Source organism: Giraffa tippelskirchi, chromosome 10, assembly GCF_054371585.1.
Source record: "Giraffa tippelskirchi isolate mGirTip1 chromosome 10, T2T-mGirTip1v1.2.pri, whole genome shotgun sequence".
NCBI lineage: Eukaryota > Metazoa > Chordata > Mammalia > Artiodactyla > Giraffidae > Giraffa > Giraffa tippelskirchi.
Window position 1 is genome coordinate 83,052,835 of NC_137284.1, and position 23,493 is coordinate 83,076,327.

At 33.6% G+C, this 23,493-nt stretch overlaps 1 protein-coding gene across 6 annotated transcripts in view; it reads left to right on the forward strand.

Annotated features, from left to right (window-relative positions):
• SEMA3A (semaphorin 3A) overlaps positions 1–23,493 on the forward strand; it is a 251,443-nt gene that overhangs the window by 129,726 nt on the left and 98,224 nt on the right. For all 6 annotated transcript variants that reach the window (XM_081531719.1, XM_081531720.1, XM_081531724.1 and 3 more), the window contains exons 5-6: positions 5,726–5,819; positions 14,041–14,160. In XM_081531719.1, coding sequence (XP_081387845.1) covers positions 5,726–5,819; positions 14,041–14,160 — 214 coding nt within the window. The remainder of the gene's footprint in view (positions 1–5,725; positions 5,820–14,040; positions 14,161–23,493) is intronic.

Here is a 23,493-nt window from a genome sequence, read left to right on the forward strand (position 1 = left end):
ACTACCTTTCTTAAAACTCACTTTAAAACTAGGTTTAATATTTGAATTCTGTAGTCTGGCCTCCACTGCACAGTTGTTTTCATATCTGTGTCATATCCTTAAAACATTAGCTCTTAGAGGTCAGGGCTGCTGCTGCTGCTAAGTCGCTTCAGTCGTGTCTGACTCTGTGCGACCCCATAGACGGCAGCCCGCCGGGCTCCCCCGTCCCTGGGATTCTCCCATGTTCTTGGTATTCCTTGGATGTAGTTTTTCTATAGCACCTCTTCTACTCAGTCACATGGTCACTTATTTATTCATTATTTCATTGATCTTTAACTTGGTGAAAAGCTCTATCTTAGTATTTGGGAGAAACATAGTAAGATTTTTCCTTCACCTCAAAAGTATTAAGAAGAAAAGAATCAAATGCATTATTGAACAGCACGGTTGAAGGTAACAAATGGCACAAAGAGACTATGAATAGATTCTTATACAAGTTCCAGGGAGAAAATATTTTTTTCTGCTGGGTAAAATTAATGGTATTATGACTTAAACTTTAAATAATGAGTAAGTTTTGTTACTTGCAGACATTAGGGAAAAATAATTTGAATGGAAGAAGGATGGCATATGAAAAAATACAGGACATGTGTTTGTTCCTCTGCCCTACCATTTAACGTTGCTGAGGGAAAACCCTTGGTAATGAAAATCAAAACTAATATTTTTAGTATAATCTTTCCTTGTAGATTTCATAGACTTTTTCAACGGCAATTGTGATTTGAAGACAAATTTTCTTTCCCTAGAGACCCTCTAATTTTCAGTTCTACTCTTTGCTGCTAATATAATGTTGTCCAATAGAGCTTCTATGACAGTGGAAACGTTTAGATCTGCAGTATTGTATTCACAAGTCTCATGTGACTATTGAACACTTAAAATGTAGCAAGTGCGATTGAGGAATAGGATTATTAATTTTCATTAAATTTAATTGCTACATGTAGAGCTCATGGCTATTAGAATTGCACAACAAAGACCTAGAGTCACCTTTTTAAGAGAAGTAAATTCCAAATGAATTTTAGCCACAAATGGATCTTCTTGGGTAAAATATAGTATGCCACAATGTTTCTTGTGAAATCCTATTATGTCCCTTCATTGCTGAAGCCAGTAGTTTTACCCAGTATTGTTATTGTCTGTGTACATTTGTTAATTAGGATATGCACAAAGGAAACTAATAAATTACATCTCTAACTAACAAATTACTTCTCCCAGAAAGTAACTTTTGAATTTAGTCTTAAAGGAAATTCACGCTGGTTTTGAAGGGTGAGCTAGGGGTAGTTTAGACAGAAATGAGAAAAAACTGGTGCAACCAGGGAATACTTGATAATTCATTATAACTGGCAAACAAAGTATCTTTGTAAAAAGCAGGAAAGGAGATTGTGCATTTTGAAAAAATAGAATAGTGGATGTTTTAAAATAATTTTAAAATGGATGCCCAGATATTCTGTTTAAATTTATATAGCTTCATACCCAAAATGGTTATTCTATCATGTATACTATTATTTTCTTTTCATTTCTTTGCCTTTTTACAAGCATCATTTATGTTTTAATCATTAAATAAAGCAACTAAAATTGCAGCTTTGTTACTTAAATTTATTACTTGGACAAGATTGAGATTTAGAAAATTTATTGCCATGATGTCACCAATGGTTTATAATTTATAAAACTTTGGATTAGACATTAGCACAGTTATTATTTCCTCTAATGCCTTACCTCACCACAGTCTTAATAACATTCAGGAAATCCAAAAGACAAAGGGGAAAGAGTGGACTTGAAAGCTAAAAATAGTTGCTGAAAACTGATGCAATCATGTAATAAAATATGGTACAATAACATATGATATATTCATAGTATCTGCTAAAGCAATTAGAATCCATGCAGCTAGATTTCTGTTCGTGTATTACTAAAAATGAAAACTACTTCAGCCCAAGTAAGTCATATAAGCTATTCAGTTTTAATTGTATACATTGGTCTTAAGATTTCTGGTCTTATTACTTGCATATGTGATCTATTTAACACTCTTTAAAACAGAGAATCGTTGAATAGCAATCAGGTTTCAAAAAGCCTGCCAAGTACAGCCGGACAGTTGTCTCTGTGTTTTGCTACATATGACAACATAGAATGTACAATTATATTAACAAAGGCTTCTTTTCCAAGGAGTCAATATTTTCACACGTATACTAGGTCTCACTCATAAGATAACAGAAACAGCAGTATTGATGTCTCTCAATATTAATCACATTAAGTTTATCAGATATATTAAAAGACTAGTCTTTTTTTAATTGAGAAATTTTATACATATTATATTTAATTGTTTTTTTTGGTCAAAAAGGTTTTTAATGGACTCTGGTCTAGCTATAGGAAAAAATAATTTTCAGTGCATTTTTGGAGTTCAAAGTATTAACATATTTTTAAACACAGGTCTTAATTTCCACTAAAGAAAATATAGGCAGACATTTCCATTGTAGCATGAAAGATATTAATCACTATAGGAAAGAATGATTTTATTTTGGTAACTACAAACAATGAAAAAAATATATTAATAAATATTTTTTGGGCATTCTAAGTGTTTTATATACATTGTTACAATAATATTCATAATCAACCCTATGAGATTTTCCTATTCTCCTTATAAAAGGAATCTGAATTTCAGAATGTTTAAGGGATTGCCTGAGACCCAGATAATAAAAGGCATGGCCAGGGATAATATCTGATTTCAACAGATATTAGACTTCATTACTTGGAGAAGGAAATGGCAACCCACTCCAGTATTCTTGCTTGGAGAATCCCCATGAACAGAGGTGCCTGGCAAGCTACAGTCCACGGGGCCGCAAAGAGTAGCGCACGAGTGAGTGACTACGCAGACTTCATTATTATGTGTTACAGGTATGGATTTTACACTACAAACATTTGTATGTAAGAAATATCTTTTACCTTCCTACTCAGAAATCAAACTACAATTATTCCAAGCCTCCATATCACTGGGCTGGTAAAGAAACTCAGTGTTACCCTTCAGTAGAATCATATAAGAATATAGAATAATTACATGGTAGAAACACAGAAATTTGAGGAAGAGTTCCATTTAAAGGAAGAAGGAAGGAAATGAAAAGGAAGCTGGCTTTGAACACATTACCTGATACCCTGGCAAAGTATAGTTTTTCATCTCTTAAACCATAACTGACATGCTTAACCTTTCCTCCTGTGAAGTCTAATCCTTTACCTTGTAAATCAGATGTTAAACATGAGGCTGCAAGTACTTCTCATATACCTTGACATTGTCCTATTAACTTGGACACATGATCCCAGTCATCAAGTGTCTCATATTTTGAGGGATAGCTCCTCTATCTTAAGTAAAATGTCTTATGAGGACAAGAAATTTATATGTATATTTATAACAATATTTTCAGTCACACTATCACTTCCACCTGCTGCTTCCCCTAACCTGTGAGGATTAGTAACACAGACAGATTTTAATATTTTTTATCATTGTGGCAGTAGAGTATATATCAGTTACTAATCTTTTGTATTGTTTCCTAACTTTTATCAAAATGTATCTAAATATTTGTTAAACTTCTATGCTTTTTCTTAGTATATTTCAAGAAATTTCATACTATAATTTTAATATTCAAGTGCCTATGACAAATGTGTTTTTGTAAATAAGTTTATAATTTGATGACTTATGTAACATTTTAAATAATATTTCTTTCAAGTTTTGCTAGGAAAGTTTGCCCACAATGGTAAAAGCTTGTGTTAAATTTTCATATTTTTGTTGTGTTAATATGAGCAATATTAATAGAATAAGAATAAATTGTGCCTTTTTATTTTGCTACTTTAAAAATATTTTATTCCAATTCTTTAATCATCACAATAAACATTTGCGATTAAATATCCTTATCAACATTAACTTTTAGAAACCTAAGGTTCAGAGATATTGGTTGCCCATCAAAGAACAAGTGCTCACCTCATTGACCCAACTGGACCTGACTTCTAACTCACTGCCATTCCTACTGTGTGTTCGCATGCATACTCAGTTGCTCAATTGTATCTGACTCTTTGTGACCCTGTGGACTGTATGTAGCCTGCCAGGCTCCTCTGTCTATGGGGTTTCTCAGGCAAGAATACTGGAGGGGGTTTCCATTTCCTTCTACAGCTTAATGCAGTTCTGAGAAACCCCATAAATTTTTCACATTGTAAATTTTAGAACTCAGATAAAGAACCAACCAGTGGGCTTCCCTGGTGGCTCAGTGGTGAAGAATCCACCTGCAAATACAGGAGATGAGTTCAATTCCTAGGTCAGGAAGATCCCCTGGAGAAGAAAATGGCAACCCATTCTTGGCTGGAGGAACCCATGTACAAAGGAAACTAGCAGACTACAGTCCATGGGGCTGCAAAAGAGTCAGATGTGACTAGTGACTAAATAACAACGAACAGTCATTGCTAGGGGATAGCTGTTTATCAAGTACAGACCAATGTAAGAAATGCATAGATTTGGTAATTATCACACAGAGATAAAAATGAAGAATACTTTTGGCTTACTTCCTTTTTCACTCTTTTTCCCTAATTCAAATGAGTTTTAAGAGTCATAATTTGAAACTCTGCCATTAGCTCCATCAGAAATTTTAAATGTTAAATAAAGTGATCTGTACTGGCCATAAAATGAACACCATTTACTATTCTAAGAATATAGAAAATGCTTTTATGTGAACAGTCGAGAAGTTGCCAAAAAAGCTATTTTATTTCAGTCTGTAGACAAGTTAATGTGCTACTGGAAAATGCATACATATTCTGACCTAATTAATTTCCAGAGCATTTATTTGCCTCTGAAGATAGTACTCTGAAAACCCCCCAATTTATTCCACTGTCATACAGAAGTCTCACATTCTGAGGACAGGGTCTTAGGCCTGAGTTAGTTTGTTACCTCCTTATTAAGGTTTGTGTTGTAGTGCTTTCTGGCACACTTCCTACCATAGTCAAATGTTCACTTCAGTTTCTGGGTGCTTGAGCCTCAACTGAGCAGATTTCCTTGTGATAAAATGTGTCACCTTTGTGCTTATTTTCCTAAGGACACTATCTCCAGGCACACCTTTCTTAATAAATAATTGGATATTTCCGACTTAGAGAAATTGATAAGGATAGTTTCAGGTACCTTCCACCTTCCAAGGTGACTAATTTAAAAATGCTTGAGAAGCTTGTAAGCATCAAAGATTTAGGAATGACAGAGTGGAGGATGTGGCTGCTATGACTACTTCCTTCTGGAAAGTACATACAGAAATGTGAGATAGTGTATCTTCTTACAAACATCTAATATAGTGAGTTGCTGTTTTTCCTCTATGTGAAGGAAGTAAAGGAATCATTTTGTTTAAATTTAACATTCTTTCAAGAGCCATTAGGGTAGCTCTTGGCGTACTTATGTGGTAAAATGATCACTCTACTCTTATCACCTCATGCTTTGTCCTTTAGGATTCATTTATACACTTTCTTGCAACATGGTAATGGCACTAAAAACCACCAAGCTAAATAGACATTTGTCTAATAATATCTAGTTTTTACCCCACTTAATTTATTTTGCCATCTCTAAAGATTACACAAATAATAATATACCTTGATAGTGCAGAAGAATGCTCAACCTCTCTATGATTAACTAGCATATTAAAATACTTTTATTATAAATAAATTGAATTCTTTTTCTTTTCTACAGGACAACATTTTTAAGCTGCAAGACTCACATTTTGAAAATGGCCGTGGGAAGAGCCCATATGACCCTAAACTGCTGACGGCATCTCTTTTAATAGGTACTTAATCAACAATCAATTAAACAGTAGATTTTCTGTAGATAATGGCCAGATTTCATGTTCCTTGTTATATACCAACCTTTTCCTTTATTAATCATAAAATATTCAGAATATGTCAGTTGAGATATTTTCAAATATTTTGAAAATGAATAAGAAATACTAAATGCTGCTTTGATTTTTGTACTATCTAGTCTATGATTCTTTTTAATTAAAATGATTTAATAGTATCTTTAAAATTGACCACTCAATCATATATATCCCCACTGTTGTTGTTGTTTAGTTATTAAATCACATTTGACTCTTTGCGACCCTTTGGACTGTAGCCCAGCAGGTTCCTCTGTCCATGGGATTTCCCTGGCAAGAAGACTTCAGTGGTTGCCATTTCTTTCTCCAGAGGATCTTCCCGATCCAGGAACTGAACCTGTGTCTCCTGCATTGGCAGGCCCATTCTTTTTGCTGAGCCACCAGGGAAGCCCCACATCTCCACTAGTCCTTTACAGTTTTTGTGTTGTAAAAATATGGGTTTGATTTTCTTTATTAGAAAGAGGTGTTTCAAACGGGGAATTTTGGCAAGTCAGAAATAATGAGATGAATTATCTCTTGTTAATTGTAGTTCCAAGATTTGTAACACTTTTAACAGTTGGACAACTTAATCAGCACAATACAACTAAATGGTAATACAATTGATAGATTCCCCCTTGTGTTACCTTGATTTGACAAAGTTCTTGTGTGTTCATCTTTTTTTGACTTTAGGGCTTTTCTCTCTTCCTTTTTATTTTTTTAATCAAAACATTCTATGTATTTCCTGTATACTTTTCTTTGACCTTTTCCTTTCTAATTTTATTCTTTCCTTTTCTCCTTAAATATTGCAGATAGGTGGTAAATGTTTAGCTATAGTTCAAAAGGATAGAAGTAGGAAGATAGAAGTAGAAGAAGGAAAAAGTTTTAGTTTGTATTGAAAGAGAATTTTTTCCACATTCTTTTAACCACTCTGTATTGGGATTAAATAATACACAAGTGTATTAAACAACTTTTTTCCTTTTAATTGTTGAGTATGCCAGCAACCTGAAACACAGGAGATTTTGTTTTTAAATAATTATATAGAAATTATGTAACTTTTTGTTTCCTTTTTCTTTTTTATGAAATATAGAAATTATTTGATGACACAACAAAAATAATGGTGAAACTTTTCAGGTATAAACATTCTATTTGAATTTTGAATAATATATCTAAATTTCTAAAAGGTAAATTTAGGATGTTATTTGTTGTATAGTAAGTCCATAAAGTTTTCCCTCTTTTTCTTTTAAAAGATAACTTTTTTCCTCTGTTCAACAAAATAAGACTCTGGTCATACTGTCTACAGCATTAACTATGAAAATATATTTTTCCAGTATTCTCTAGTGTTTATCATCCTTTCACTGATCCTTTTTCTATTAAGAATAAAACCATTATAGCATGAGTTATCTCTTCTACTGCTTTCGAAATGCAGACAATTTCAGTCCATTTGATCCATTTATGGAGCACTTTAACAGAAGTTTAGGACCTGAAGGAATGCAGCAGATGTAACAGACTTATAATTTCCTATTCACAGATGGCCTAGTGATTACGTGTGAATAACTTCCTTAAGTACACACACAGAAAATTGAAAAGTGTCTTAAACAAAGGAGAGGAGTACTATTTTGTTTGAACTTACAGCCTATACTTGTTTAAATTGCACACTGAAAGCAAAAAGAGAGATTTCTCAGAAAGCAGTATATAAAATTGTACCTAGAACAGCTTTAATTTGTGGCATGTTTCTCAGTAGGGATCTGCTTGATTATTTATTTTAGTATTCCACTGAGAAAGGATGATGACAAGTAAGTATTACATAGTTCATATGGTATGCAACCACACAATGTCCACGAAGAATATGAAACGCCACAGTTTTGGTGTTATATTAAAACTTCTTTGAAAAAGTTGAATGGGTTTGTGAAAAAGAAAAGAGAGTGAGGGAAGTTGCATGAATCATGGAGAGGAGGTAGAAGCAGCTTTTAAATGGAAGCTCAGATCTCACCTAGCCAGTGCTGTACAGTGATTGAATAATTTTCAGAGATATTTACTGCTTATTGACAAAGAAGATAATTCAAGCTAATGTAAGTTAATTTCTGAATCAGTTGAATAGCAGGATGCAGAAAAATGAGCAGGCCATACTATACATAGTAAAATCCCTCAAAATATTTGCAGCACTGTGTTAATTCAAAAGCTGTGATTTCCTTTATTGAGGTTATTTGCTTCTTTTAAAACTATGGTATAAATTCTTCCTCTCATAGTAAATTTAATTCCCCTTGTTGGGTTCCTCTTGGCATTTTTTATTTTGAAGCTTTAAAAATATTGTTTAGTAATTTAATGGAGTTCTTTTAACATAAATATTTTCTACAACACTTCCCAAACTTTTACATAGAAGTCACTGAAATACACAGATTGCACACTGTACATTTAAAAAATGGTTTTGGGGGAAGCTTTCCATCCAAAAGATTTTAAATATGCTCACCTCATTTTTGCACATGGAAGAAATTTTCAAGGTGGTTCCAGGATGCTTCTTTCCCCAATACTGGGAAGTAGAACTGTACTTTTAGCTCAAACTTGTAAACTGGCTAGATGGATCTTAACAGCAGATACTTTTATATTGCCAATCCTTCTTTTAAGCAGTTTTAACCTGTAGTAAGCTTTAGAACCAGACGACCACTTAAAAACTTTGGTTTATGAAATCTGTAAGAGTTTAATATAGCCTGTTTCCAAACCGCCTTTCATTTTAAGCTGATAACTATAGAAAATATGAATCTTTCCTGAGCAATGTATAGTTACCCAGTTAAGTCCCCCAGTCCTATAATATGTCCCAAAGTTTTCAAATCACCTTAGTGAAGTAAATTTTTCAAATCTACATTAATAAAGGGCTTCCCAGGTGGCTCAGTGGTAATGAATCCTCCTTCCAGTGCAGCAGACATGGGTTCGATCCCTGGTTTGGGAAGATCTCCTGGAAAAGGGAATGGCTTTGCACTCCAATATTCTTGCCTTGAGAGTTCGAGGACAGAGGAGCCTAGTGGGCTACAATCCATGGGGTCAGAAAGAGTGGAACATGACCAAGTAGCTAAAACACATACATGCACACACAAACACACACACACACACACACACTTTCATGATATGAAAGGAACAGTCATCTTGAAAGCAGTTTTATGTTTTTGAAGTCTTCATCAGTCATTCGAACATTAACAGATATTATGGGGACCAGCTTCAAGCATTTGGGACTTTTACATATGATTTATTTCCCTAAGCTAGCATTCTGCCATGCCTCAGGAAAGAACATAATTTGACATTAGAATATTCTCTCACTTTGTATTAGAGCAAATGAGGTACTCCCCAAATTAATTAACTAAAATTGAGAAAATTATCTGAAGTCTCTGTTTCTTTGTATAAAATGGCATGGCCATGCAAGTTCCACTAATTTGTTGTAAGATTTAAATAAGATAGTGTAATAGCATACTACATTTGGGTATGTACATATTTCTGGCATATATATGTAAATAGAAACTAAAATAAAAATGGAACTGGCAATAGTGGTTGCCTGTTGGGATAAATTTTATATTTTTAAGTTTGTTATCATTTACATTTATAACTATTTAAAGAATGATGTTAATTTTAAAAGGACAATATGAGCAACAAAGCCAGTATATTCATTGGTATATAAAAGGTGCTTAATATGAAAATGTAAAAGTATTCCCATACCCTTTCACTTTCAAGAAGTAGATTTCATCCATGCCATGTGGTGTGGGTGTCTATATGTGTGCGTGAGTGTGTGTGTGTGTAAGAAGAGAGAGAGACATCTTTTCCTGCCTCTGTTTCTAATTATTCTGCTATTCTGTAAGTAGAATTTGCTTAAGGTGTTAACAACATAATGACTCGGTCTTTAGGTTTGTTTGATTTCTGCTCATATCCATGTCACACTTTACACCTGTGTTAGTAATGCTGTTATTTCATCAGGAAATTTTTTTCCACCTTCTGTTTCTTCTCACCACACCCTTCTTAGGAATTGTAATCCAATACATTAACTGATCTAAGCCACATTTTTACTTCATTTTGAGCTCTGAACCCAAAATACAGAGTACATATGAACTTTTGTTTTTTAACACATGCTTCTCAGGTAACACTGCCATGGTGGGAATACAGTTCACTAAACTTTTTGTTCATCTCAGGAAAGAATGCTTTCTTTATAGACAGGTAAGAAAGCTGCCGTTCAGAAATAATGGCATATATTCAAATAGTAACTTTCACATTTAGCAATTTCTAGCATGTTAGTTATATCCATCAGCACTAATTTATCTTAGTCTGATATATTTTTTTGAGACAGCTAATTACCTATATGGTATTTTTGTAGAAAAACTTAAAAATTTTTTTGGACAGAGTATCCACAACCACTTTTTTGATGTGTATCACAATTCCGTGCATGTATTATTCTACCATAAATTTAATAAAATTGGACAAATATATTTTCTTTCAGTAGTAATTTAGTACATTTGGAAAACCCAAAAGTATGTATCTTAGCCATAAAGCAATTGAAACCATTGTAGGCTAACCTATATTTAAGGTCATAAAATTTAAAAATTACAGATATAATTTGATAACTTAATAGATGACATCAAACATACAAAAAAAGTTTGGCTAATAGGCTTTTTAAATTTAAAAAAAAAAAATGAACATATTTTCCAAATATAAGCCAGATAAGGTATAGTAGATTTACTCAACTCAGATATTTTGTTAGATCATTTCAGATAGCTGGAGAGTGTAAGTCTTTAATATAAGATGGTAATACACAGTTACATTAAATGAAATATACTCTGAGCTGATATATATTGTCTTAAAGAGAATGCCAGAGTAAGATATGCTACCAACTATACACTTGGGCAAAATAACAAAGGGGGATTTGTTGCCCTTTGTTCCCCAAGGATGAGGAATCAGCACTGATAAGAATCCTATAGACCTCTGAGCAGAAAATCTGATCTAAGGCCTGGTGTTAAGGAATAGTTACTGACAGTAAGCACTGACAGTATTAGAATGTGCCCTCATGGGCACCTAATCATCTGGTGACCTCCAGCTCTTATATATTATGTTGACTCTGGCTAAAAATAGTGTTTGAGTAGGAGGTAACTTCCTATGACTGGAAGCAACTGGTGCTTTAACTGCAGCCTTTCTTTGGTTTCTAAGTCAACTCTTCATAAATTATATTTTTAATAATAAATTGAGCTCTTCTACTGATGAACCTTCTACATTCTCTGAGGAGCCTACTTATCTCTTGTCAAAAGAGAAATAAAATCAGTCTTTCTGGTTTGCACTCATTTATATTGATTTTTTGCCCTCCTTATGTGGGAATAAATTAAAAAAAAATCATGAGTTTTAACAAAGCTAAAGAAATGAATATGAGAAACAAACACCTGTCATATTCAAATAATATTAATTTGGTTGTAGTTTTTGTTATTTCAACTCTCTGGAATAGAGTTTACATATAATAGCAATCATAATTATGAATTTTACTCGTATTGAAAAAGCTAAATGAAAAAAAAAAGATTAACTCATGATATTCTTTACTCTTCCATTTCTGATTACACCTCTTATTAGGCATGGTCTGACAACTCTCTGATATTTAATCACTCAGTTTTCACCTTTTGGTTGTTCTATTTTCACCTTTCCTTATTTTCATTACTTCACATATGGTTGAGAGGGCAATGACGTTCAACAAACGATTTAATGCTTTTGATTTTTTAAGGTTAAGAGGACACAGATCTTCATATGAAAGCTGTTCCAACATGAAAATGTTTGAAATTGACTTGAACATTTCAGGTTGCTTTCACAATACATTTTAAACTAACATTCTTTTATTCATACAGATAAAAAATCACCTGAAGTTTAAAAATTCATCACATCTGTCAGTCAGTTATTTGTAAAAAGATTAAGTGTCAACCTTAACTAAAATATTAAGCTGATTGAATATAGGTTATATTTAAGTAGACAATCTACATTAAAATATTGCACAGTACCTTTGAAACTTGTAAATAGCTTTTTAATAGTGTTTTTGTACTTTTCAAAAAGAGTTATTTCTTTACCTTATGGGCAGATAAAACACTATTGCAGTATATTATTGTGAGAGCAAGTCAGGTTTGAACTTCATTTAATTAAGTAAAGAGAAGACAAGATGTTTCTGAATCCCAAAGATACCACAATTTGCAATATGTCAATTTATGATATCCCATGAGTACTGTTCATAGAGCTGGTGAATTTTACTTAATATATTGTCAGACCATCACTTTTGACTTGATTCACAGCAGTTCAGAATAATTGATCAATTTTTAAAAACTCAGTTTCTAAGAGAAGCTATCTTTTTGTTAATATTTAAAGTCATAACTTAGAATTTTCAGTGACGCTGTCTGTGTAGCTATCCTGTACTGCTTTGGACGTTTTCCAAAGCCTGGTGCATTCAAACACATCGAAGAACCAGAGGGTCTACCAGAGGAATTAATTTAGTTTAAGCTCAGTCATGTCCAACTCTTTGTGACCCCATGGACTATAGCCTACCAGGCTCCTCTGTCCATGAAATTCTCCATGCAAGAATACTGGAGTAGGTTGCCATTCCCATTTCCAGGTGATCCTCCCAATCCAGGGATAGGACCCGGGTCTTCTGAATTGCTGGCAGATTCTTCACTGTCTGAGCCACCAGGGAAGCCAAATTTAGTTTGGACCCCTGAAAATGTCCATTTTCATTTCAAAGACCTTTATTTTCAAGTGAGAATTGTAGGTGTGAACCAAGGATATCACATAAAAGATTAGATTATAATTTATATAAGCAAGCAAGCAATAATGCATTTTCTGGGTGGAATAATATGAGGCATTTTTTGTTTAAAGGAAAGAAAAGGCCAATTTTACAAAGTTCAGTTTATTAAAAGGCAACATGATATGTATTTAGTGTAAGAAACTTGGGGTTAAACAGACTTGAGTTTGAACTTTCACCTTGACTTGCTAGTCATTCAGCTAAGGAACCTTGGGTTTCTTGAACTGTAAAATAAGGATAACATGTACATCAGGGGGTTGTTGACAGAAGTAAATGAGATAATTTGAACCATCAAGCCAGCACCTGACTGCCACACAAGCACAAATGGTATGCAGTAAATATTAAGTTCTCTTTCTCCTTGTTTCTTTTTCCTTTCGGTTCCAACCTGCTGATTATGATTCTTCCATTATTAAATTCTGTCCTAGAGTTAATTCACGGAGAAGGCAATGGCACCCCACTCCAGTACTCTTGCCTGGAAAATCCCGTGGATGGAGGAGCCTGGTAGGCTACAGTCCATGGGGTCGCTAAGAGTCTGACACGACTGAGTGACTTCACTTTCACTTTTCCCTTTCATGCACTGGAGAAGGAAATGGCAACCCACTCCAGTATTCTTGCCTGGAGAATCCCAGGGACGGGGGAGCCTGGTGGGCTGCCGTCTATGGGGTCGCACAGAGTCGGACACGACTGAAGCGTCTTAGCAGCAGCAGCAGAGATAATTCAAGTAAAGTAGAAATGAATCAAAGCACAATAGAATCTTGATCTATAGTGATTATGGCCTGTGTTTATCAAAATCCCCCCCCCCCGCCTCTTCAAATACATTTCTCTTATATTTGAGACTCTGTGGTGGACTTGTTTTATGATTGTATGACAGCTCATAACAAATTAGAATACTGTTTCCACTTAATATATTAAAAAATGGAAGACAAGAAAAATTTTAGCAAGGAAAGTATTAGTCTTCTGTATATTATAGCAAAATTTCATTAAGTCCTACTAAAAAGGAAATATTTAGAAGTTTAATTTTTTGATTAAAGCCAAAAGTTTAAGTAATATTTTACAATGAGACTTTAAAAAATAAAGATATTAGAATCATAGTAGCTTTAAACATATAAAAGCAGACAGTGTGGTATATATAATTTTTGTTTCCAGTAGTGATGTCCATTGAATCATTTACTCAATTTTTCAGTTAGTGCTAAATGAGTAGTGAGATATTCCCTTCTACAAAGATACAGGATAAATATTAGTAGTTTTGCATAATGAGGCAGAGGGTGTTATGATGGTCTTTACATGAAACTTGTACTTAGTTTTGGTTTATGTTGCCTTAATTAAAGTGTGTGTATGTGGTTTTATTTTATCACAACACAGATGGAGAATTATACTCTGGAACAGCAGCTGATTTTATGGGGCGAGACTTTGCTATCTTCCGAACTCTTGGGCACCATCATCCAATCAGGACGGAGCAGCACGATTCCAGGTGGCTCAACGGTAGGTGCTACTACTTGCAAGAGCACAGGCACATAACGTGGCGTCTGTAGTAAGTGAGTGGAGAGCTTTCCTCCTATTGTGCAGACAATATGAGTTGAGATTCAGTGTGCAGTTAAATTCATGGTGATGACTTCATGGCTGTGGGTGTGAGAAAGTGGGGCAAAAAGAGAAAAGAGATTAAAAATTCTGGAAAATATTTGCTTTGTGCAAAAAGTGAAGTTTCTCAGTAGTTAACAATGGAAAAACATAGATCTGGGCTGGAGCTACGGAAGGGAGACAGTGGAAAAAGATAAGATGCCTTACCAGTCTTGTCTTCCAGGGACACCACCACAAATCTCATGTAGTATTTTTTTCCTCCACACCTCTCATGTTGCCTTTAGAGCATCATATAAATTATTAAATGTTTTAAAAATTGTGCTAAACACATTACACTGAAAATATTTTTGAAACATTTGTATTATATCATTTGATTCTCCTTTAATCTTCCTAAAATTCTTTTTTCCACTTTACAGGTTGGGAAATTAAGACTAATATGTTAATCTAAGATTACATCTACCCAGTAGTAGATTTTGGAAAAGAACCTAGTTTTTTGAACTTCAGGCACTGGTGTCACTTCTTGATCAAGCAGATACTTTAAAAAAATTTTATTTTTTGAAATGTAGTTGACTTACAGTGTTGCGGTAATTTCTGCTGTACACCAAAGGGATTTGGTTATACATATAGAAATATATTCTTTTCCATATTATTATTTTCCATTATGGTTTATCACAAAATATTGAATGTAGTTCTGTGTTCTATACAGTAGTTCTTTGTTGTTTATCCATTCACTAGTTTGCAGAGCAGATACTTTTAAAATTCTTTTTCTTTTTAATATATAAATAAATTTACAATTGAAAATGATAAAATTTATATGCCTAAAATAAGTAAACATTACTTTCACTCAAATTTTAAACCAAATAATCCTTATGTAAGTCTTCTCTGTAGAGTTTTTTTTTTTTAATTTCCTTATGCATTCATCAGCGATTTTTATACTGGTCACTCAAGTATGTTCATAGATGTTTTTATTATTAAATAAGGATCTCCATTTATATCTGCTCTCAATCCTATAAAATAAAGTTTCCCAGTCCCTAATCTCATTTTCATGAATTCTCCTTTGGTTTCACATACTTCATTAATAAGGATGAAGTTCATAGCTTACAATCCATCTATGTACTCAGTAAGGTACTTGATTATCTCAGCATTTGAACTTCTGCCACACTTGTTTCTCCTGTTCTTCTAGGGTTACCTCAAATTAATTTCATCTCTGTCTTGTTTGTTAGAGAAAAATCAAAATCTGCTTCTGAACCTCTGAAATTTCAGGAGACCATGAGTTGTGGGTTTTTGTTTTCTGTGGTCGTGCTCAGTTGCTCAGTCATGTCTGACTCTTTGTGACCCTATGGACTGTAGCCCACCAGACTCCTCTGTCCATGGGATTTTCCAGACAAGAATACAGGAGTGGGTTGCCATTTCCTTCTCCATTGTTCTCTGTATCCCAACTCTAAAATGACCATAAAATATACCTCAAATTATCCCAGTCAGCATTCATTTTCCTATAGCAATGTTTCTGATTGTCCTGTTATTTTTCATGTATTAATGAAAATGATGTGCCTCTTACCTTCCACCTTTGACCCTACTGCCTTTGCTCTTAATTGTATTGATTTTTTTTCATAAATTTACCCAACTTACTTTTTTTTGCTGACTTTATTGGTTCTTCACCTCTGATTTCTTCCCTGACCTGAATACTTTCTAATGTACCCTACCTAAATTCTCCATTTAATGATGGTGAACCACAAGGTCCCTAGATGTCTTAAGTCCGTAGTCTGGTTAAGGAACTTGTTTACTCAACATTTGCACTACATTTAGCTGTTTTTATCCTGACTTTGATCCCATGAAACTGCTCCTCCACTAATGACTTTCTGTGATTTTTTTTTTTTAATCAATCTTCACTTAGACTATCTCTCCCGCGGTATTTGTCACTAGCCTTTTCTCTTTAAAGAGTCTCTCCTATGTTTCCTTTATTTCCTGCTCTCCCAAGTTTACAATAAATTTGTTGTTACTTGCCAGTTGCTGTCCTTTAAATGAAGATGATACCTAACTAAGATCATTCATCATTCAGTACAAGCACAGTGGTAATCAAAAGGAACTGGGCATATAGTCAGATACCCCCGTCTGGGAATAGAGGAGGTAGAATGGTACCAGGTGATCATCTGAGAAATTAGAAGCCTCACCAAGGAACAGAAAAGATGCTGAGATCATGATAAGACTCTCTGTGTAAAGTCATAAAAGACCCAAAGTCTAAAATCCCAGAGGACAGTTTTGGAATATCCACTGTCGGTTATTTAACCTATGCTCGGTAGGGACTCAGAATTAGTAGGAACAAACTTCTTTAAACATGGATATCTGGTCATTTCTCAAACTAAAATATTTCTGTAGTAGAATTTTTTTTTTTTAATTCAGCAAGGAGACTTTAATCTACTAAGAACTCTAAAGGGCATACAGGCTTTCACTGTCCATGAGAAAGAAAATCTCATTAGAAGATGGAGTAACATAAAGGAGAGTATAGTATACATTTCATTTTTATGGCCTTGGTGGAAAAAAGTCATCAAGTTAAAACTGCTTTTGTGCTACAAACTCACATGTTGACAGCTGAGTCTGAAGAATTTAAACTGTGGGAAAACAGTCCACAGTTCTGTACTTCATCTCTGCAAATGTGCAGTTCATTTGAGAATTCAGTTATCAGTCTCTCAGCACTAAATGTGAGAACTGATTTTGCCAAATTAGCACAAAGGTTACATTTGACAGGATGCAAAAACCAGAACTGCTGCAAGATGGAGGATGCAGACCTATCTGACATAGAACCAAGGGACTGTGTGATCATAATCCTCATGAAATTAAATACCACTGAAGGACAAAATTAGAAACATAATGTTTATACATACATGCATAAAATAAATGAGTTTTGAGGCTTTGGCATAGACTACACAATCAGTTGTGCTGCCAGAAGTAATAAATTACCTTGCAAGGTACTTTTTGAATGGTCTTCTAGGCTATGAAAATTAATTTTTGTACAGGAATTACTTTACTTTTATCAAATAAGTTCAAACCAAATCAATTATTTTGGAAGAATTAGTTGGCCTACTTTAGATGACTTTTAATTTGTGTTTTTTGCTAAACTGAAATTAGAAAAACTGTTGTCTAGAATTAGATCTTGAAATGTCTCAATTTTTATGGCATTTCACTATTTTCATAATTAAAACTCACTAAAGTTTCCATTTTTGTAATAGTAGAAATAAAAGCTTAAATTCCGTTTCACTTTACCAGGAAATAAATCACTTTGATGGCAAAACATAAGAGAGATGGAATCTATTGATTTTTTACATAATTTTTTAAAAAAACTCGTTTATTCTAGCCTCTAGTTTAAGATTGCTAGATATTAGGACATTTGATTTCAGAAAATGTACTGGTATGAGTTTGACCTGATGCACCAAATTCACTATTTTTTTGCTGCATAAATTCTATATTATATAGCTTTAAACTTCAATTCTAATTTTGGTTTACTAATAGTGTGAAAATTAGGTAAAATTGCCCTCTTCATAGTAAAAAGAAAAAAAGCGTCACTAGTAAAAAGAAAAAAAGTTTACCATGCTGTAATAGTGATTATTTTTAATACTTATTATGTAAATATTATCACCTAGTATTCTTGTTCTTATTAGCCATGAACAAGAAGATGGAGCAGATGGATGGCTAACCCACATTTACTTTTCTATTTGATGGGCTAATATTTGATTGCTAATATTGTTTATGTCTTGAACTAAGGTTAGAATGCTATATGATAGAAGAAAAGACTATTACCTTTTCACCTTGACCTTGGGCCTATTAATATAATACTACCTACTTATTATAGTTAAAAAAAAAAAAGAAAAAGGACTACATGATAATGTATATAAAGTACTAAGCAAGTGACTGGCATGCAGTAAGCACTTAATAAATGTAAGTTTTTTTCTCTATGCTTTATCCCAAATCCATTGGGTAGAGCATGCTTAGTAAGCATTTTTAGACTCATTCTTTGAGTATAACATTTGAGTCAGGGTGAAAGGACAGTCAGAGTTGGGTTTAATATATGAAACCACATGGATCCTTGCGAGAGCCAAGGTCTAGTACACCCAAACAGACCTAAATGCAGTGCCCAGAGTGTGAGGCTTTCCCGCTTACTTCAGGAAGACCTGTTTTCTTTTAGTGGAATTTCCTAAAAGGATTGTGCCTGTGGATAAAGCAACTCATTTGCTTTATTTTCTTTCCTTTTCTGTAATTGAAATGGTATGTGAGTCATCATTCTACTTCCTCTCACTTGTAACATAGTCAGACCAGGATAGCCTGCACTTATTTGAATCAGCACGGCTTCCTCTGTGGTCATGCACTAGGATATTTCATGTTCTCTAATGATTCAGATTTCTCTACCAGATATATTTTTTTTGAAAATGGAACCAAGAAATATAACTGCAAATATCTGAGGGCACAAATTAATATTGCATGGTATTAGGTACCTAATCTTAGATCACTTGCACAGCTCTTTTGATACACTGTTTTAATTCTACCGTCTTTAAAGGCATGAACTGTAACAGAGTTATCCAACTGGATTTTTTAATAAATAAAATTAATCACCTAGTTTGACATAATGTCAGACTTACTAATGATGCCATTTTGAACTGTTTCTCTGATGAAAGTTAATAATATTTTGCTGACTTGGGGAAAGAAGTCCACTGGAAGCCTTATTTTATGGTTACATGAGTACATGGTATTACAGATGTGAACTGACCATTCAGTTAAAGCAATAAGAACAACAACTAAACATCCTCTATGAAAGAAGCAACAAAGATAGTCTCTTTTAACTTTTGAATTATATATTCTATGAATTATATTCTGTATTCATTAGTTAACAGTTATGAAGTATCAATGCATAGAATCACAAAGGTGTTGATAATTTTGGTGAAATTATGCTAAACATGGATATGTAATAGTTTAAAATAAGTTTTCATATCTAGATCTAAACACAGTCTGGTAGCTGTGATTTTTCTTTCATGAAGCTATTACCAGGAAAAAAAAATTCATCCTAATAAAGGATGTGCACCTGCCAGAAATGCAATTTTTCCAAAAAATAAATATATAAAATTTTTATGAAATTATTCTTCCCTCTAAATGATGATAAATTTAATATACTCACTTTCAATATACTCCATTTTTCATAAAGAGCAAAAGTTAGTAAAATATATCTTGATTGTCTTTGCTGAGGACCGATTTTTATGTCACATTTTACCTAAGGACCATGATCACTTTTAACTTTTTTTTTTAAATTACCTATACTAATGAGAAAAAATTGAATAAAACTTTGGAAGAAAAATTAACTCAGAAGTAGTGCTTGGAAGGTCATTTTGTTTTAGGCCTCTGAGAAAATGTAGCTGAAGAAAATTGTTAGAATTTGCTATTTTACCATTTTTTAATAATGGACTAAAAGGTACAACCCTCAAGTATGGCACATTAATCAAAAGTTTGAACCACTTATTTCAGTAGTTGAATGGTGAGAGTAGAAAATAACATTTTGCTGTATGATTACATTAACTGAAAAGAAATTCTACTTTTTAAAAATTAAAATGAAAGAATATGTATAAGAATAAAACAAAATATTAGAAAATTCTGTAAATTAAAGGCAGTTCCCTTTTTTCTCTTGGTTCTTAACATTATTTTTCTCTCATCTCACCATCGACTTAATGAATACAGAGCCTGTCTATACCAATTTCCTCTTCCAGAGTCACTACATTCAGAGATTGGGGGCCTCAATAGGGATTTACTGCTGACTGAGTAATCTGGGTTCATGTGTGCAGTGACATCTAGCAAGAGACTTACCCTGAGAAGTGGATACCATGACAATGTGTGTAACCATGGTGTGACTGGCCTCTCTGACATGGCTCTCAAAAGCTTTCCCTCTGTGAAAACAGAAGCCTGTTTGCAAATTAATTAGTTTCTGGCGGCAGCTTGATTGTTGACCCAGAGTTTGTAGAGTGGAAAAACAATCAGATTAGTGTGCTCAGGGTAAAAGACCAGTGTGCAGTTGCGTGTGGCTTGCTCAACTATTGAAACCATGAATGGACTGAAACAAATTCTTTTCTGAGAAGCCTAGGCAGAGGTTAAGTGTGATGAGCCTAGAGCTCCCAACAGCAGGAGTGGGGAAATTAAAGGATTTTAGCCAGATAAAGCTGAATGATGGCAAGCAATGCCATTGAATTTTAATAGCATGGACAGTTTTGATGGGAGGGTGCGGACCTGTTAGGTTCTAATGACTGAGTAGAATAAGTTTACAATATTATTAAATGTAGGTTTGACACAAACACTTTCATAGTAGAAATTTTCAGAAACTTTCAGATGGGGGAGTTTTCATTAAATTTGTCTCAAAGGCTGATACGATGATATCTAAATGAAAAACTGTTATGAAGTAACCTGCCTTTTTATATTGATAAAATTTTGTTGGTGTATTTATCCTATTTTCTAAGATGTAATCTTCATGTGCCAAATGTAATTAATCATGAGTGAAAGAGAGATATTGACTCATGAGAATGAATATTTTGCTATCTATTTTTACAAGTATCAAATTAGGTTAACTGTGCCAGAGAATGATGTGCCAGAAGCCTAGGACAAAAAAAAATCTGCATACAGTTTTTGATGATTAAAATTAGTCAATAGATTATTGTTCTTGCTTACTTTTTTAAGATTATCTGACACAATAAGCTGTATATAATCTTCCTTCTTAGATACCGCTGTCTCCTTAAATATAGCTCTGAGGGCTGTCATGATACTTTCCCATTCAAAAATCATTTATATCTCTCAATTTACAAGTGAATTGAATCCAGATTTCACTGCCTGTTAAGTTCTTTGTCATCCAATCCTAAATGACCTCTCCAATATTAAGCACTTACAAACTCAAATTAAATTGTGTCCAAAAATTTACTATCATTTTCATTTAACCATAGCATTCTCTCAAAGGATTTTAATCTTTCCTGCCTTGGAATCCCAGACCACATAAATGCATGTTTGGATTTAGCACAGAGCCTACCACTTTGCCTTACAATTTAAGATAAACCAAATAAAAAACAATTCAGTGAATCTGCTTTGCAGGCTCTGTAGCCAGATTGTCTGAGTTTGTATCCCAGGTCCTCTATCCCTTGTGACTTTGGTGTTAATTTACTTTACTTATTTTCATCATCCATTTATGATTTGTAACACATAATTAACACTAATACATTATTTTTCTGAATATGCATGAGACAGGCCTTATAAGGTAATAAGAACAGTGTCTGATAATATGGTCAATGCTCATTTTGGCTGTGGTTGCTGCTGCTGTTATTTGCATACCAGCTCTATATCTAGAATATAGTGCACATTTTGCAAATTAATACAATGAGCCAGTCTGCAGAGTTTTTGCCTTTCTTAATCTGTTCTCAGATTACTTTTTCTTAATTTAATTGATTGTTGTCAATATATGTATGGGCAGTTAATATATCAAAAATAGATGAAATATTTGTCTTTAGTATTAAAATAATGTATAAGCTTTGTAATAAATTTGGGTTTAACAAAACTAGCAGATGAAACAAATGATGAACCAGGGGTAAATATCAATAAAATGTATTTTTCTAAGTATTGATTTAGCTCTATTAAGTGCAGTACTTACCACTGAAATCATTAGGTTAATATTTCAGTTTTTCCAATATACTTTTTTAAAAAACATTGACTGAATTGAATATAGGATATTTCTTTATCTCGCCATATCACAGCTTAACTTTTAATTTTATTTTTCTTGTGAAGACATCATCTATAACATTTGGGGTGAGAGTTAAAAGCATGGAGTCTATGGAACTTGACTGCTTGACTTGTACTGTAGCTGAGCAGCTGTAGATAGCTAACGTGAGTGCTCTGTACTCAACATCCCTTTTTTCAAGAGGAAATAATAATAGTTCCTTCCTTATTGGGTTGTTACGAGGATCATGCATAAGTAAATTTCTATAATGCCCTTGGAAAACAGACTACTTTTACCAAAAACAAACCTAACAAACAAACAGAACTGTTGATGTTAACTGGTTCCACAGCATTATGTGAGAATTTTAAATAATAGAAAAATAAAAATATCTAACTATGTCAAATCACTAAAGATGTAGTAGAATGCACTGTCTTACTAAACTGAACAGCCATGCATTTCTGAGAAAGCAATGAAAATGACTTAAGGAAAACCAAGCAAGATGAATAGTGATCTATGCCCTTTCCTTAGGTTAAGTCTATGCATAGAGAATTTCTTGTGATGTCAGTACATTTTGATAAAAATAGATCTGCTACTCTTTCGCTTTAATAAAGAGGAGGAGTTTTTTCTAAGCTTAGTTATATACTTATTACTAAGTTACTTACATATAACATTAGTGGCTGTGGTGGTTTAGTTGCCAAGTTGTATCCGACTCAGTGATTCTGTCTGTGTAGCTATTTGGGACTGCCTTGAAAGTTTCCCAAAGCCTAGCACATTCAAACACATAGGTTCTACACATTCAAACACATTCAAACACCAGAGGTTCTACCAGAAGAATTAATTTATTTTAAGCTCATTTGTGTCCAGCTCTTTGTGACCCCATGGACTGTAGCCCACCAGACTCCTCTGTCCACCAAATTCTCCAGGCAAGAATACTGAAGTGTGTTGCCATTTGCTTCTCCAGCAGACCTTCCCAAACCAGAGATCCAATCTGTCTCCTGCAATACAGGGGAATTCCTTACTGATGAGCCACCAGGGAAACCCCAAAAATGACACTGAAATGCTGTAAGCTTCATATAGTCAACCAAACTTAAATCACAAAACATTATGTAAGAGAAGAGTATTTAAAATATTTTCCTGGTAATGTTAGTAAGGAAGATTTAAGTATTTTTACGTGCCCTTAAAAGAAATACTTTCAACAGAAATGTTTCTGTCACTATATGATTTAGGTAAACTAGACAAGAGAGAATCATATCCCTTCATTCCCACCCCAGCCTCCCACAACTTCCTTCAGCAATCTGTCAATTTCCTGTGGTAATTTTGGATCGACACATAAATTCTCTATGACATTTTACATATGGTACTATTATTATGTTAAAATATATTGATTCAAAAATAAAGATATGCATTTGAATATTATGATTTATTATTAGTAATTTTCATAAATTAAGTATATATTTTTATTCATTATAGAAGAATAATTTTTATTATTTTGTGATGATTTACTAAAT